Below are 17,360 nucleotides of genomic sequence, written 5' to 3'. Positions count from 1 at the left end.
TGGTACATAAAATAAAAATATGTAAACAGTATTTATAGGGCAACTGTATTATTTTAAATATAGTAAAAATCTAATAACTTAGCTCTATTTATCTGGCATCACTAGAGGGCGTGGAAGCGGGGGTTATAGTGCGAGCGACCAAGGGCCAACTCTGCGTTTTAATGACGGTTCGGTTAGGGGACAGATCGCATGTTAGTTGACCGGGCCCAGAGAAGGGGGCAAACATTACGGATTACGCACTGGGAGCGACTTCTTTATGGCCGTTGGACAACACTTCTTCCCGGCTATTTGCGAGTGCTCGGTCCCAAAGCGAGCAGACGTGCCCGTGTCATAAACCTCGGAAGCGGCGATTCAGATGATCGTGATCGTAATGAAAGTGATTAGATATATTCGCCTCTGCATAGTCGTGTGGCGGTAATGATAATGATTATAAATGTGTCACCGCGTGTGAGTACCGTGAGATAGACTCGTTTTCTTTGTGTTAACAGAACTCAGTCACGATAATGCGATAAGATCTGGGTTAATAAGCTTTACCGCGTACCAATCTATAGTAACTAGGTCTTCAATGAACGGGAGAGAAACAATAATGTTGAGTAAAATGCTCAGAGCCTACAATTTACCAGGCTTTAGAAAGTTTAAACGTAATATTATAGTATAATATTTATTTCTATCCACACATTTTAATAATCAAAAAGCTTGTCTTAATCTTTGGGTATTTTTTATGTATATATGAGAAATTTTATAATATTCTAAGATAGAATTTTGAATCCTGGAATTTTCTGAATTTTTAAAAACACTTTGATATATTTTTATAATATATGAGAAATTCTAATAAAATTTTAAAGTGGTTTTATTTAATCCTGGAATTTTCGGAATTTTGAAAAATACTTTGATTATTTTGTATGATATATGAGAAACTCTAACAGCATTCTTAAGTAGATACTTATTGTTCCTGGTAGGTACGACTTCCTACCAAACACAAATATGCTTTTAGTCTTATTGTAAGTATTATATCATTATTTTATTTTAAAAAAATTCTTAGATTGTTTTTATGATATCTGAAAGGTATGACTATCACATTGAAATCAAATCTGCTTTTAGTCCTCCTGTTAGTAATATATCATTCATAGATTATTTTTATGATACCACTAAGTAGCAATAAAATTCTAAACTGGGGTTTTTCTAATGCTGGAAGGTATGAATTCAAAACTACTTCAAGTTCTCCTGTAAGTTAAATGCCATAATACATATGTAAAATATTTTAGATTATTTTTATGATACCAGAAAAATTTGTAATAAAATTCTAAAGCAGATACTTTCTTAATTCTGGAAGGTATGCCCATGATATAGAAATCAAATCTACTTTTGGTCCCCTTGTAGGTTCTATACCATTCTTGAATTTTTAATTGCACGAATGACGTAAATTCTCATTGCCCATTTGGGAGTTTCATAGCAGCGTCTGCACTGAGTCCCAGACTCTTAATTAAATTTCCATAGCCGACGCTGAGGGGGCCTTACACGGGGTGTCAGCCAGACAATCGACCATCAAGTGATCCGATTCGGATCTTTCCATGGGATCGCGTTGCAAGTGCCCGCTGTACATGCAGACGTGAGTATATAGGAAAGAGTTCCGCGCACTTACTAACCCCATATAAAACCGACTCATTACCCCGGCCAAGAGGCCCGTGATGTGATGTGATGTGATGTTCATAGCCATAGCTCTACCTATAGCTCCGATGATGATGACGATGACAGGCCGCAGGGAGAGAGGTCGAGGGCTTCCTCTGGGGTATGGGGCGTATGTTTTTCTTATTCCGGGCAAAACTTATTACTAAGTAGGAGCAGATCGCGAGCAAACCGAATGAATGGAAAATTGTGGGAACAATGGAACGTTTGCCGAGCGTGAGAAATTGCCACCGCCAACGCGTCGGAGGCTTCTTCTTCTCTGGCCTTTTTTTCTTACCCAGAAATCTCCCATTTTGGAGCTGGAAACTCCGAGGCTGTTTAGCACACAATGCCGCCATTAAAGGTCGTCGCTGTCTCCGCCGAGTCGCCGAATCTCCCAGGCCCAGAAAAAAAAAGACACCATCTTATATACAGCACCTCCATATACATATATGTGGCAGTACTAGGTAACTCCCCCATGGCATTCGCTGGAAGTTGCGCAGATCGGGCGCCAAATTGCCGTCTTTAAGTTGACTAATTTTCATTTTGGGCCGCTGCATTTTCCACTTGCCATCTGACATTTTCATAGACCCTCAAGTATGCGCATAATTCGTGTGCGATTTTAAGCGTATGTGCGAAAAGATCTCCCCTCGACCCGAGACATCTTCATGTCTCAAGGTTCAATGTCTGCGCTGCCAACGTCGCCGTGTGCGTGACTCGGCATCATAAGTGGGGGTCAATCGGCGGGAAAATCGTGTCTTTAAAATGCGACTGACTTGGCAATTAAAGTTGCAAAGCCCAAGATTTTTACCCATGTTAATTCCGCTCTACGGGAAATGGAAATTCTAGGTTAAAATGATTGTACATCGGGGAAAAACTCAAAAATTAAGTATAAACGTTAAATGAACTGCAGAGTTTTTCCTAAATGAAATAGGAAATTTATTTTCCTTCTATCACTAAAATAAATTTGAAAAAGACACTTCCATATTTGATAAGAATTTTTTTTTTGAGCTGTAAATTAAATTTTACCTCACCTCGCAGTATTTATGGTATTGTCGATAATGGCTTCAATTAATTTACTAAAGGTTGATTAAAGATGAAATTTATAGTGATACTATTAAGGGTACTACTTATTACTATTATATAATAATTTAAGATTACCTCAAATTAATTTGAAATTTTATATATTAATCCCTGAAGTTTGTTATCCATTTCCAACGATTTAATGTCCAAGGTATAATAAATGTTTATACACATTAGAAAGAGGTCCATTAACCATTTCCGAAACACGGTTCACTAAATTCGCTGAACTCGCTCACTTTTGGCGCACTTCAAAGCGACTAAGTGAAAATTAAGGCCCGAGCGAAACGAGATCATTAAGTGAGTTCCCCTTAAATGGAGGCCATAAAAATGTAGCCGGCAAACGAAAAAATTTAGATGTAAGAATTGTCATTAGAAGGAAATCGCTTACAATGTTCAAACCCGACGAGTCTATTCCAACCCACTTCTAACTTTAAAACCGAATGAACACTGAAAAAATAGAATGAGTTGCAGCGAGGAAATTGAATATAAAAGTAATCTTCTTAATTATAAAATTTGTTGTGCAAATAGTAGCGCTTTTGGAAAATCTTGCTCTTTTCTCTTCTGGCAAGATAAAATTATTTTCAATTCGATAAGTCCAATTCATAAAGTTGAGATTAAAAAATTTCAAAAAATTTACAACCGTTTAATAAACTTATGCTAAATCTTTTGGTATTTTGAGTTATTAAATCCTGACTCGAATAAAATAAAATAGAACTATAATAACCACCATTGTGTTGACTTTCTTTACTTTCATTTTACTAATATAATTGACTTACACCATAATATTTTTCAGTGTATTCTTCGTCTTGGCCCGCCCCGCATGAAATTCACCTAACTGGCTTTTAATTGTTCGAGACGTTGGGCAGGAGGATGGGGAGGCGGCGATGTGTCTGTTTCCCTATCTTTTCCCTGGCTCACATGTCTCCCGGTGTCGGTGACAAAAAACCAACGAAAATCAAACAAACAATCCAACCTCGGACCCATGCGGAGTTGCCATTCCTATGCCTATGTGGCATGTAACTCTATTTACGACTGCCGAGAGTCGCCCTTTGTTGTAAACCGGAAAAGTCGCAGTGTTTACCTGATGGCCATATCTCTATCATGATCGCGGCCAGAGATTTCCTGGTAGTTGCAAAACCAAGCTCATCTGCGCAAAGACGCCACGAGCTCATCTTGCGACAGTGATTAACGAGACAAATGACAGGCACATTCGCAGGATTTCCTAATGAGTTGTCAACGGCTAAAATAGTTTTTATAGATTAATTACAACCAGTAAAAACTTTTGATTGAAAAGGGTTTCCATAGGAAAACAAATGTATTAAAAATTAAAAAAAAGTTGTATAGAATATATTTTATGGAAATATCTTAAAAAAATTAAATGAAGAGATCCCCACGAATTGTAAATAAATCGCATATCTAATTTTCAGTGTTGGAAATAATTAAGTAGAAACAAATGTTGTACAAATGTTAATCTTGTATTTTCATTAGAAAATACCATGGTATGGAAATACCTTAAAAAAAATTCAATGCAAAGATCCCCACGAATTATAATTAAACCTCATGTGTAATATCCAGTGTTGGAAAATATTTAAGTACGAAACAGTGTTGTAAAAATGTTTATCCTGCAAAGACTACTGTGATTCCTATTAGTGTTTGTACCTATGTTTAATATTAAAAATAAGGAAGAAAAATGCATAAAAATGTCTTTAAAAAAAGTAAAAAAAAAATGTTGGGCTCCGTAAAAAACATTTAAATGTTTAAATGAATTTTGTATACAGATCCCGAAACGGCTTACCATTTTATTATGATTATGATTATTATGATTAGTAAAACGTACAAACTCGTACTAGAGGTCCAAAAAAGTCGAAATCTCTCTTGGTGTTTAAGCTATCAGGGGGGACGTCGTTCCTTCCGCATCTCACCCCTTAGGAAGAGGCCAGTGGTTCCGTCTAACCCGAAATGAAGGTGCGTCGACTTCCGAGCACTGAACGAATTTGGAAACTATGGAAATTCCGACGGGAACTAATAGTGAGCGATGGGCAAAGTTAGTAGTCCATCGCCTGGCTGGTGACTTGGTCGTGGATGGCACGGCTGAGGGCCTCCAGCGAGGGTGCGTCCATCTCGCGGATGAGACACAGGGTGGCCGAGAGCAGGTTGCCATTCGGGCGGTAGCGTCGCTGCTCGGCATTGCCGGCAAAATAGGGGCTGGAGGCCAACGGCGGCTGGGGCGGCACACTGGCCACACTTCCATTGGCCAGGCTATCGACGAGAGCACGGCCCCTGGTATCCATGGTGTCAAGGCGGCTTTGGGCCATCATCATGGCAGCAGCGGCTGCCGAGGCGGCCGAGTTGGCAATCGCCCGTTGAGTCAGCGGAGCAAGCTGCGCCGCCTGCTGTCGACCCAGGTGTGCCTGCTGGTAGCTGGGCGCCATGCGCATGTGATCACTGGCGGCGCTGGGACGCGGCCCCGATGCGGTCCTGGACAGGCAGCCTCCTTCCTCCAATTCGGCAGCATCTCCGCCGGCACTTCGGTTCGGCTTGGCCAGCTCCTGCATCTGCATGGGCACGTCATCAAAGCTCTCCCGCTGGCGCTCCCCGCGGCGCTCCACCTCCTGCCGCTCCAGCTCCATTTCAGGCTCGATCCGCTCGCGACCGGTCTTGACCTGGGCACTGGAACTGGAGCTGGTTGGCGAGCCGGAGCTCGAGGTGTTGGCGACACCCGACTTGGCGACTGGCACCTCAGTGGACGGCGAACTGATGGCGCTTTTGGGCGCCTTTAAGTACTCTTGACTCAGGGCCGCCTGGCGCTCCTGCTCGCTGACATCCACGTTGTCCAGCTTCTCCAGCTGCGGCAGCTTGCGCAGCACACAGGCCCGATACTTGGAGCCGGCGGCCACGGCGCAGGGGTTGTCGTCCAGCCACAGAGAGGTCAGGGAACGAGCATTGGACAAATAGTTGAGCTCCTCGAAGCTCGGAATCTCGTTCTTGCGCAGATACAGCTCCTTCAGCTTGTGGCAATTCTGCAGGCTACTCAGGGTATTGATCTTGTTGACACTCAGGGCCAGGACCTCCAGGCGCGGCATCCGCAGGCAGATGGTGATGTCCTCCAGATCACTGCCCCAGGCATTCAGCTTCACGGCCTTGCGGTAGTCCGAGCACTTGGACTTGGCCTCCACCAGCTGCTCCGTCAGTCGGTTTACCATCTCGATGACGATGATCTGGGGAGGGTGGCACAATTAATGGGTATCAGTTAACCTGTACACCGCGCTTGCAAACAATAAGGCTGAGTTAAAAACACCGAGTGAAATAACGCCCAATGAATTAAGGCACATTGATACCCACCTCACAAAAAACCCGAATTTATCTCGCGACAATTTCTTAAAAATCGAAATACAAAAATAAAATGCCTCGAAATAAACAAATAAAATTTAGTAGAGATTCCGACGTGCTCGGGAACTAACTGACGATACAGGGCCAGGACTCCAAACTACTTTAAACATATTTGGCGAAGCCTACTACGATAAAAGATTTTCTTATTTTATTTTATATGTTTAATTAGAAAAAAAAATAAAATAAATTAGAACAGTTGGTAAATTATCAATACGCCTTATTTTAAGAAACTACGAGCAAAAAACCACTAAAAAAGGATTATTTTTAACCAAAAACTGAATTCCAAAAAAAACCTGATCCTACCCCTTGTAAAAAATGGAAAAATGTTTCAAAAAATTATTTTCTCTAAAATTGATTGGGATCGTTAGCATTGGAAGCCAGCTGCTCAAAACAGTCGCTCTTTTCGCTGTACGGGGAAACTACGAGCAAAAAACCACTAAAAATTGAGTGTTTTTAACCAAAAACTGAATTCCGAAAAAATCTGATCCTACCCCTTGTAAAAAATGAAAAAAATTTTCAAAAAATACATTTTTCTAAAAGTGATGTGGATCGTTAGCATTGGAAGCCAGCTGCTCATAACAGTCGCTCTTTTCGCTGTACGCCTTGATTTAAGGAAACTACGAGCAAAAAACCACTAAAAATTGAGTGTTTTTAACCAAAAACTGAATTCCGAAAAAATCTGATCCTACCCCTTGTAAAAAATGAAAAAAAATTTCAAAAAATACATTTTTCTAAAAGTGATGTGGATCGTTAGCATTGGAAGCCAGCTGCTCAAAACAGTCGCTCTTTTCGCTGTACGCCTTGATTTAAGGAAACTACGAGCAAAAAACCACTAAAAAAGGAGTGTTTTTAACCAAAAACTGAATTCCGAAAAAATCTGATCCTACCCCTTGTAAAAAATGGAAAAATGTTTCAAAAAATTATTTTCTCTAAAATTGATTGGGATCGTTAGCATTGAAAGCCAGCTGCTCAAAACAGTCGCTCTTTTCGCTGTACGCCTTGATTAAACTACTAAAAAATGAATATTTTTAATCAAAAACTGAATTCCAAAAATATTTGATCCCACGCCCTGTTAAAGTTTTTACAGCTTTTTGTTTTTTCTTACCTCTCACGCCAACGTTTTGGTAAAGAAAAAAAGGATAACCGAAATTTACTAAATTATCTGGCGACAATTTCTTAAAAATCGGAATACAAAAAAAATAACCCGAATCAAACGAAAAAATTTAGTGGAGATTCCGACGTGCTTACGTAGAGTGTTAGGAACTGAGTGACTATATAGGGCCCGGACTCCGAAATACGTTAGCCGTACTTTGCCCGGCCTACTATTCCATGGGTTTTGTTATTTTCTATCATATTTTAGATTACAGAAATCCTGAAAAAGTGTGTCACCTTACATTACAACTGCCTACTGTGATAAAAGAGTATACACACTTCCCGAAAATCACAAATCATTCAAAAACCCTGACAAAGTAGGCGTGCGAAAGGTAAATCAGAAGCTAAGGCCCAAAAGATTTTAATTTATTCATTCTATTACTTTACTCTGTTGAGGGAGCACACTAAAGTAAAAGGAGAAATATTTTGGTTTTTAGATATACTCGTATTTTCGATACGTTTTGCAACAGTTCAATATACAAATTTGATCTACCAAGTGTTAAGATATCGGAAATTGTCGAACCAACAGAATGGAGAACATCGAGTTGAACGCCAAAGAGAGGGCCCTGATGCAAATCTCGGCCAGCATACGCAAGTGGGTGAACGAGACCCTAGTGACTGACATCCAGTGCATCGAGGAGCTGTGCTCCGGCGCGATCTACTGCCAGCTTTTGGACCTGACTGTCGGGAACATCGTCCCACTGAGGGATGTGATTTTCGCAACGAACGCCATAACCGACTTCAGGAAGAACTTCGCGGTGCTGCAGGAGTGTCTCCATGCTCTGCAGATACCCATAGAGATTCCGGTCGAGGACCTCGTTTGGTGCGACTTTGAGGCCAACCTGAAGTTTGCCGCCACCTTCTACAAGTACTTCAGGCTCCTGACCGCCAACAATCCGGATCGCACGCAAATTTACGATCCGCTGGCCGCCCGGAACTACCAGAGATTCTCGCTGGCACCACCGACCTTCGTTTCGCGCGGCACCGATGCCCCCAATCTCGTCGAGCTGGCATTCGCTGGCATGACCAACATCGTGGACTATGATGACATCAAGCACGTGTTGGATCTCAAAGACTTAATTTACAGCAAGCGCGTTGAGGACACCAAGGAAAGCAAGGAGGACAAGGACGACAAGGAGGACAAGGAGGACAAGGAGGACAAGGAGGACAAGGAGGACAAGGACGACAAGGACGACATGGACGATATGGACGATATGGACGACATGGACGACATGGACGACATGGACATGGACATGGAGGATATCAATGACGGAGAGGGTCTGGAATTCGAAGACTCCGAGGACGAGGAGCGCGTCGAGGACGTGGAGGACATTGAACGCCTTGAAGGCGCCTATGACATGGACATGGAGGATATCAAGGTCGTGGGCGATCTGGAGAATGGCAATGCTGGAAACAAGATGGGGGACTCCACACAGGCTGAAACGAAGGACCACGGACGCCGTCTGAATTCTGAAAGCTATGTCATAGTCGAGGAGGAAAAACATTAGTTTCCCACAAAACAAATACCCTTTTGGATCTTTAAAAACCCTTTTGGCCTCAGTTGCGGTCTGCTTTTGTCTTGAAGAGGAACGCCAGAAACTTCAATTACAGACCGATAACGTTATATTAAGAAGTTTTAATGGGGGATGGCTCTGTTTATAATAAGGAATAGTAATTATCTGAAGATTATCAAATGGTTAATTGAGAAATGAAAAGTATTTGATGGTTCTATGCCTTAAATTCTTCTCGTTCTAGATTCTAGATTCTCCAACTGCTAGTTCTTAGTTCGGTATTTAACAATGATTTTCTTAGTTTGAATTAATATATTTAAACGAATTACAACAGAATTTAATGTATTTTAAAGCAAATATAAAAAATTATTTTAAATGCGATTTTATATCGATAATTTTGCGGCTATCCAAGCTCTCCACCGATAATATTCGATTACAGTCTAGTCATAGCGGTACATTCAGTTCTTTTGTAGCCAAGTTTGATAAAGTGGAAAAGTGGTTTCCACGATTGTTTCTTATTGCTATTAATTTGCTCATATAGATTGCTCAGCGATAGGTTTAAGATTTAGAATTTACATTTTTAAAGGGTAATAAACATTTTAATCTTAAAGTTTTTCCCAATTTATCTTTGTAATTGGCCAAAATAATGTCATTTTTTAGAGCAAAAGAAATTACGGAAAAGCACAAAAATCTAGCTAATTTTAGCTTGGAAAATAGCTGCCTTTGGCCCGCCAGAGTTGCCACTGGCCACCTGCCAGCACTGTTAGGCGTTTGTTGTGAAATTTACCTGATCTACGTTTGCCATTATCCGGTGGCCATGGACGAATCCTCGCGACAGCACATGGAGGACTGCTTCCTGCGCAGCCCCAACGACATCCGCACCACGTGAGTACGCCCTGGCTCAGCGCCGCTGGCGACCACAACCGACTGACATGCCAAATCTTCCGCTCGCCCACACAAAAGCAACGTGCCCGCGGTGCCGAAATCACAGGCGGCGGACAACAAGTCCCGGAAAACGGAGCTGCACGTCCTCCGGCTGAATGACGAGTCCCGCCAGATGACCATGGACACACTGCGCCAGATCCATGGGCCTGACTTCCGGCTGGACGACATCAGCAAGTACAAGGATCGCGGACGCGGCGGCCACGGCGTGAAGCACTCGTACTGGCAAGATCGCGGCACGCTGGTGGTCCAGAGTGTCCAGGGCGTGAGCTCCTCGCGTGGTGGCAACGACAGCGATGGCGATCGCCTGCGTCGCTATGCCCTGGCCAAGCTGGAGAACTATGGCTTCCAGGCCGTCCACTGCTTGGAGGCCTATGACCACTGCTCCGGCGACACGGAGGCCGCCCTGTTGCTGCTCTACCGCCGCTACATGAGGATACCCGAGGAGGAGCAGCTGACGCTGGAGCCACCCGGCGAACAGGAACTGCTCGACATGCGCGCCGAAGAGAAGGAGGCCCTGGAGTCCATCTACGATCAGGCGTACGAGGAGCGCGAGGCGAATCGGGTGTGGAACCTCAAGTTCCGCATCGATCACCTGCTGGCCCACAGTCCCTCCGAGGTGCGCAAGGCCAGGGAGGCGGTCCTGGCCGCCGCTGCTGCCGCCGCAGAGGCGGCGCTAAATAAGAAGAAAAAGGCGCCGCAACGGTGTCGCAACTTCGACCGCGATGGCACCTGCAAGTTCGGCCCCAAGTGCCGGTTCGCCCACCTGCCGCCGGAGCCCACAGAGGCGGACGTTGCCAAAAAGGGTGAGGGGTCTGGTTGGGTTTCAGCTTCCCGATTGTTGTGCTAAGTGAGTTTTCTCTTTCAGACAGCGTGGACGAGAACGACAACGAGCTGTGGTTCCATGTGGAGGTGCGCTTCCCGCCGGGCAGCCGCTATCCATATGAGGCGCCTTTTATCTATCTGAAAACCACCTGCCACGACATCCCGCACGAGCTGCGCCTCCGCTACGCCCGCCATCTGTACAGAGAAGCTAGAGAGATCTGCCGCGATGGCATTCCGTGTGTGTACAGCATCTGCGACCTGCTGCAGTCCAATGAACAGCTAGCCGGCCGTCTGGACACGTCGCCCTTTCCCTCGCCCAAGCGCTCTATATTTCACGAAGAACCGGAGGGCGGTGGCGCCGACCAGGATGGTTTGGACCAGCAGGCGCCGAAGCCCACGCATTACGCCCGGGGGCAAACGTCGAGGAATGATGGCGGCCATCAGAGGAATGCGGAGGCGCAGAGCCGGGAGAACCGTCGCCTGCTGCAGCAGTTCGTGGAGCGGCGGAAGGAGGAGCGCTACCAGAAGGTGATTGATGGCCGGAAACAGCTGCCCGCTTTTGCCGAAATTGAACGCATTCTGGCGCTAATTGAAAGCTCGCCCGTGGTGGTCATATCCGGTGAAACGGGTTGCGGAAAAAGTACTCAAGTGCCGCAGTTCATCCTGGACAATTGGTTCTTCCGTGGCCTCCAACTGCCGGCTAAGGAGAACCTGCCCCACGTGGAGATCATCTGTACGCAACCACGACGTCTTTCGGCCATCGGAGTGGCGGAGCGTGTGGCGGCCGAGCGGCTGGATCGCATTGGTCAGCTGGTGGGCTACCAGATACGGCTGGAGAACAAGGTGTCGCAGAGCACGCGCCTCAGCTTCTGCACCACGGGCATCCTGCTGCGTCGCCTGGCCTCCGATCCGCTGCTGGGCAGCGTCACCCATGTCATTGTGGACGAAGTGCACGAACGTTCCGAGGAATCGGACTTCTTGCTGCTCATCCTGAAGAATCTGCTGCAAGAACGCAAGGACCTCAAAGTTATCCTCATGTCGGCCACTCTGAATGCCACTCTCTTTTCGGATTATTTCGGCGGAGCTCCCGTGCTGGATATTCCTGGACGCACCTTCCCCGTGCAGCAGCTCTTCCTCGAGGATATCCTGGAGATGAGCGATTTCGTCATGGAGTACGACACCAAGTACTGTCGCAAGCTGAAGAAGCAGGAGCAGGAGGTCCTCGAGCGTGAGCTGGAGTATGCCGATGTCCAGGCTTCCGGGCAGGCGCCGGGCAAGAAGATCAAGGATGAAAAACTAACGCTGGCCGAGACCTATCAGCGATATGCGGGTAAGTGGCTAAATAAGCCTCCTCTTCCCAACAGCCTAACATTTTCTTGTCTTATCACTTTCAGAATACAGCAAGCCCACGTGCAAGAGTATTTACCTGATGGAGCCCATGACCATCAATCCGGAACTGATCGAATCCGTACTTAAATACATCGTTGAAGGCTCTCACGATTGGCCGCGCGAGGGCACCATCCTCATCTTTCTGCCCGGCTTTGGGGAGATCCAAACCGTTCATGATTCTTTGATGGATAATGCCCTCTTCTCGCCCCGTGCCGGCAAATTCATCCTGGTGCCTCTGCACTCTGCTCTTTCGGGCGAGGATCAGGCGCTGGTCTTTAAGAAGGCGCCACCCGGCAAAAGGAAGATCGTGCTGAGCACAAACATCGCCGAGACCTCGGTAACCATCGACGATTGTGTGTTCGTGGTGGACTGCGGCCTGATGAAGGAGAAGTGCTTCGACTCGAACCGCAACATGGAGTCCCTGGACCTGGTCTGGGTCTCCCGTGCCAATGCCAAGCAGCGCAAGGGTCGTGCCGGTCGTGTAATGCCGGGAGTGTGCATTCACCTGTACACCAGCTACCGCTACCACCACCACATCCTGGGCCAGCCGGTGCCGGAGATCCAACGTGTGCCGCTCGAGCAGATTGTCTTGCGCATTAAGACCTTGCAGACGTTCGCCTCGCGCAATACACTCTCTGTTCTCCTGGAGACCCTGGAGGCGCCCACAGAGGACAGTGTTCTGGGTGCGCTGACACGTTTGAGGGATGTGGGCGCACTCGATGCGGAGGACCAGTTGACGCCGCTAGGCCACCATCTCGCCGCCCTGCCCGTGGACGTGCGCATTGGCAAGCTAATGCTGTACGGGGCCATCTTCCAGTGCCTGGACAGCGTGCTGACCATCGCCGCCTGCCTGAGCAACAAGTCGCCATTCGTCAGTCCCATGAGCAAGCGCACGGAGGCGGACAAGTGCAAACGGATGTTTGCCCTGGGCAACAGCGATCATCTCACCGTGCTGAATGCCTACAGGGTGAGTTAGGCCTCCCTTTAGAAAAGCATCTACTATATCAATCTCTTTTCCCAAAGAAATGGCTGGATGTGGCGCGTCGGGGTAACTATGCAGCCAGCAGGAACTATGCCAGTGAGCACTTCCTGTCGCTGAACACGCTTGAGACGATAGCCGACCTCAAGTACCAGTACCTGGAGCTACTCGTTTCCATAGGCTTTGTGCCCATCAATGTGCCGCGAAGGCGGAAGAACGCCTGCGACAATATTCTCACACTAACAGGTATGCTTTTTCGCTGTTCTTTTTCCCGTAAGTATTAATAAAATCATTTTCGCGCAGGTGTGGAGCAGAACCACAATGGCGACAACAACAGGCTGCTGACTTCGCTCCTCTGCGCCGCCCTCTATCCGAATATCGTGAAGATTATGACGCCGGAGCGCGTCTACGTCCAGACGGCTGGCGGTGCTGTGCCACGCGAGCCAAGCCATCAAGATCTGCGCTTCAAGACGCGCGGCGATGGCTATGTGAAGATACACCCGTCGTCGGTCAACTCGCATGTGGCCGTCTTCCAGGCGCCCTTCCTCGTCTACCAGGAGAAGGTGCGCACCAGCGCCATCTACATCCGCGACTGCTCCATGCTGCCACTCATCGCCATGGTCCTGTTCGCCGGCAGTGACTTTAAGGTAGAGCTGCATGACGGCGACTTCCTCTTCCTGCTGGAGAGCGGCTGGATTATACTGAAGGCCCACGACCTGGAGACCGCCGAGATGGTGCAGTGCCTGCGGGCGGAGCTGATCAAGCTGCTGGAGGAGAAGATTCGCGACCCGTGCCTTAACCTGCTGCACCACAAGAACGGCTGCCGGATGATCGGCAACATCGTCCACCTGATCAGTAAAAATAGCTGAGACCCTCATTTCCCAACTACCCAAATCGCTTGTACATTTTGTGTAATAGCAGTTGTAGCCGATATTTAAAAGAGAAACCTGTAATATACGCCAAACGAGACCAATAACGAATCACCGAATCGATGGCTTTAAAGCAAGATTGTTGAGTTTATTTAATGGGATGCTGCGAGAAGGTTCCTAGTTCAGAAAGATATTCATCGCTAACTGCCTCACTATAAAAACGTTCTTTTTTTTTTGTCTAGCTAAAAACTCATATATACTCTTTGTAATAGATCAATATTATTTTTATGTACTTCCCCCGACCGCTAATACTGGTTTGTCAATTCCAATAAACGATCATTATTTGTACTATGGCTTGTAAAGCCTTGATTTTGTAATCAATCAATGTGGGGCTAGTATCTTTGCCTGATGAAGAAGTGATTGATTGATTGATTGATTTGAAAAAGATAAATATAAAATATATATATTATGAGTAATTCTAATCGAATGGTGAATATCTTTTAATCAGTAAAAAAGTCAAGGGAACCGTAAAAAAAATAGTTAAAGATATTATAAAATACAAAGTCAGCTAAAGATATCTAGTTTCTGGTGGGGATAAGATAAATTCCTTATAAACATGATCATCTCAGTTCCTTGAAGGAATTCCCTCGCATCATCCATCAATCTTATAGGTGATTGATTAAACCGAACGGAAGGGCGCCTAGATCATCACCGAATGTCAACTGCGAATCGATCATATATGTTGCCCTGTCCGCGTTCCCAGCGGCGGAGTCCAAGACGTTTCTAGAGGCCCGGGGGCTGGTGTCCCATCAATTACAATTCGTTTGCACTTATTTAAATACACTCGGATTTGTGGCGGCCACTTTGCGGTGACAGGCGAAAGACCGGGGCGGTCCCGTCGATACATCAAAGCCGACTAGCACTCGTACTTGCAGCGTAATTAATTAATTATGCTTATCAACACGGGCTAATGCACCGATGAATCAGTTGCCAATTTGAATAGGGTTCCGGCCCCATATTCGGGGCCTTGAGCGGCTTCATTCGCTTCTCTTTCGCTGTGGCCCACTCCGGGGATGTCTGTGTGACGAAAACTCGCACTTTTCGCAGAGCTTATCTTTCCAATTAAAGGCTCCGCTGGTCGAGCACAAATGGGATATTTTAGCACCTCGTTGAGTGGTATTTGCCCGCTCTGATTTGAGGAGCAGGCCCAGCTGTTGCGGGGGCTTCCTCCCATGCCAGGGGAGGCGGGAGTTGCTCAAATACGATCAATGACGTGGGAAATACAAGCGACGGCCGACGTTAAATATACACCTTTTCGGGATATTTGAGTGGAGCGCATTTACAAAAAAATGTCAAATCAACCATCCCAGTAATGGAATGTTAAAGGTCTCAATATTATTTTAAGACATTATGATTTTGTAACTCAAATCTAAATATGTATGTATGTAGACGTGTAACTAGTAACTAAAATAATGTTAATAGTTGTTAAAAAATATTTAAAAAAAAAATAAAATAAATAAATAAAAAAAATTGAAAAAGAAAAACAAAATTTGATATTTTCTTTAGAAAGGGCATGACATCAGTTTTCTGATGCTAAACTTATGTATTCATAAGATTTCATTTTATTAAAAGGTATAGGTGAGTTTACCTATGTATAGAAAAATTCTAGGAGTCATGGTCAGCACTGCTCTACTTTTTGCTTCGAAAACTATAGAGCTGTGATCGTGAGTTGTGCTTTTTACGAGCGCAAAGCTGCGCCGGCGCACAGTGGGCCAAATGCCAAAGCCCACTTTTCTTGGGTTCTTCTTCAAAAAATGTAGTCTCCAACTACATAATTTCCCATCCTCATTTAATCAGTAAGTGTTTTGGTTTCTATTTCCCAGAATTCTTCTTTTAAACGAGATGATTCACTGGCAATCCCCTTCTTATCAACACTATCATTGTCCCCCGTGGATCCGAAGCCCCGGGCAGCGGCTATCTCCATCTCCATGTTCTCCGGAGCTTTCTCCGCTCTTCCGCAGTCGCAAAATCCAAATCAATCGGGGGACTACAAAATGTGGAGCGTGAGCAAAAAAACGAGGCGATAACTCAACTCTGATCGTCAAGTGTCAGCGGTCTGAGTTGCACTTGCACGACTCTCACCTCTCGAGTTCCCCAAGATTCCCATTCCATGCGATTCGGTTCCCTCGTCCATTGGCAGGTATTCCACATGCACAGTGGGTTAGGATGTCCTTTCTGTATTCTTTGGATAGATTTGAAAATCATCCTGATCTATTTTGAATATATCCCTATTTTTATATCTTGATGGAGAGATACTAAGAAATCACTGAGATCTTAGAAGAATCCTATGGATTTACGAATTTTTATGAAATCCTCTAAAATAGATACTGAAGAATCAAATCAGGGAGAATTTAAAGAGTTTCCTAAGTGTCCATATGGTGCAATATCTTGTTTAATATAGGATTATTTAAAAAAATATGTTTTAAAAAATGAACCAAGTACTTTCAAAAAGTTATCGTCTTTGATAGAATATAAACTCTTAAATAATCTAAGAAAGATCATGATATTTTTCATAAACTCTTAAATATTCTAACAAAGATCAAAATATTTTCTATAAACTCTCAATATTCTAACAAAGATCATAGTATTTTTTAAGCACCTATTTTACTTTTTAAATGATTATAAAAGTCCCTTTTATACAAAGAAACATGGTGTAATTGGTAATACCTTTATGTAGATATCAAAATTCAAATTTCCACTCCCCATCAACGCCCAGCGCCAAGGGCTCCCCATATTGACATTGGCATTGACAGTGAATGCTTTTCACGGTGACAGGATCAGTGGATCGGGGTGTAAGCTCCCAAGATCAAGGTGGGATGATATGGTGGTGGGTAGGGTGCTACCAGGTGGTTCGCCGGTTCAGTGGGTGGGTGTGGGTGGGCCAATGGGTGGCTCGTCTGCCGTTTGACGATTAAAGTTTGTGCTCGGCTAGTGCCCGTCGTAAAGCACTAAAATCCGTAGACAAATTATTTACGTTGGCTGCGATTGTGGTCGCTTCGGTTGTTTGTCTTTTTATTTTTGTTTTTTTGACAACGCACGTTTAGGTGTGTTTTCTGGGCTTGACGGCCCGTCGGTGGGCGTGGCACTGGCGGTGGCGCCGTGGGCTAGGTTTGGTGCCACTCCAGCCCACTCTAGGTTGGGGAATCTGGCCCATGCTCCGTAAATTCTAAAAAAGGTCGGTGGCCATGCCGACGATCACAACAGAGTACACAGTGGTTCGAGATAAGTGATGCTCCTTCAGAATAATATTCCACAGATAAGGCATAGTGTCTATGATCTATACATCTCTCAATAAGGTACAGGTAGACTTAAGACTTTTCCGAACTATCATAAAGCAATGCAATAATTTTTAATATGGTCCATAAACCCCTAAAGATTTATTGCAGGGCTTTTGTCTAGGCTTGAATTTATTCAATATTATAAAAAAATACACGTATTTGTTTGTATTTGGAATATTTTGGCTCGCTGATCAATAATTCCTGGTGTAAAATTTCA

The 17,360-nt window shown here is 45.0% G+C and overlaps 3 protein-coding genes across 4 annotated transcripts; 2 read left to right on the top strand and 1 right to left on the bottom strand.

The window, feature by feature from the left end:
- Positions 1–4,510: 4,510 nt before the first annotated feature.
- Positions 4,511–7,418, bottom strand: LOC108025692 (uncharacterized). Of its 2 annotated transcripts, none has more exons than XM_017096229.3 (2): positions 7,244–7,418; positions 4,511–5,966 (listed from the first exon to the last, which is right to left on the bottom strand). In XM_017096229.3, exon 2 carries the CDS (start codon positions 5,949–5,951, stop codon positions 4,794–4,796), a length of 1,158 nt encoding a protein of 385 aa, XP_016951718.1. In that variant the 5' UTR covers positions 5,952–5,966; positions 7,244–7,418; the 3' UTR covers positions 4,511–4,793. The 2 variants fall into 2 exon arrangements, with proteins under 2 accessions (XP_016951718.1, XP_016951717.1); XM_017096228.3 differs by lacking the exon at positions 7,244–7,418 and adding an exon at positions 6,091–6,251.
- Positions 7,419–7,820: 402 nt separating this feature from the next.
- LOC108025596 (myb-like protein X) lies at positions 7,821–8,798 on the top strand. The gene has a single exon (XM_017096124.3). It carries the CDS (start codon positions 7,821–7,823, stop codon positions 8,796–8,798), a length of 978 nt encoding a protein of 325 aa, XP_016951613.1.
- Positions 8,799–9,544: 746 nt separating this feature from the next.
- On the top strand, positions 9,545–14,292 carry LOC108025689 (putative ATP-dependent RNA helicase DHX57). The gene is made up of 6 exons (XM_017096222.3): positions 9,545–9,686; positions 9,765–10,549; positions 10,612–11,898; positions 11,963–12,924; positions 12,981–13,182; positions 13,240–14,292. The coding sequence occupies exons 1-6, from the start codon at positions 9,619–9,621 to the stop codon at positions 13,803–13,805; spliced, it is 3,870 nt and encodes a 1,289-aa protein (XP_016951711.1). The 5' UTR covers positions 9,545–9,618; the 3' UTR covers positions 13,806–14,292.
- Positions 14,293–17,360: the final 3,068 nt, after the last annotated feature.

The sequence above is a fragment of the Drosophila biarmipes genome, chromosome X, assembly GCF_025231255.1.
Source record: "Drosophila biarmipes strain raj3 chromosome X, RU_DBia_V1.1, whole genome shotgun sequence".
Lineage (NCBI taxonomy): Eukaryota > Metazoa > Arthropoda > Insecta > Diptera > Drosophilidae > Drosophila > Drosophila biarmipes.
The sequence above is the reverse complement of the archived record's forward strand: the minus strand, read 5'-3'. Positions and strand labels throughout refer to the sequence as shown.

Bases quoted from the DNA above. Each gene is read 5' to 3' on its own strand.
- LOC108025596 (XM_017096124.3), top strand. From the start codon at position 7,821: ATGGAGAACATCGAGTTGAACGCCAAAGAGAGGGCCCTGATGCAAATC.
- LOC108025692 (XM_017096229.3), bottom strand. From the start codon at position 5,951: ATGGTAAACCGACTGACGGAGCAGCTGGTGGAGGCCAAGTCCAAGTGC.
- LOC108025689 (XM_017096222.3), top strand. From the start codon at position 9,619: ATGGACGAATCCTCGCGACAGCACATGGAGGACTGCTTCCTGCGCAGC. The intron at 11,899-11,962 runs GTAAGTGGCTAA...TATCACTTTCAG, and splicing joins GACCTATCAGCGATATGCGG to AATACAGCAAGCCCACGTGC. The intron at 13,183-13,239 runs GTATGCTTTTTC...ATTTTCGCGCAG, and splicing joins CAATATTCTCACACTAACAG to GTGTGGAGCAGAACCACAAT.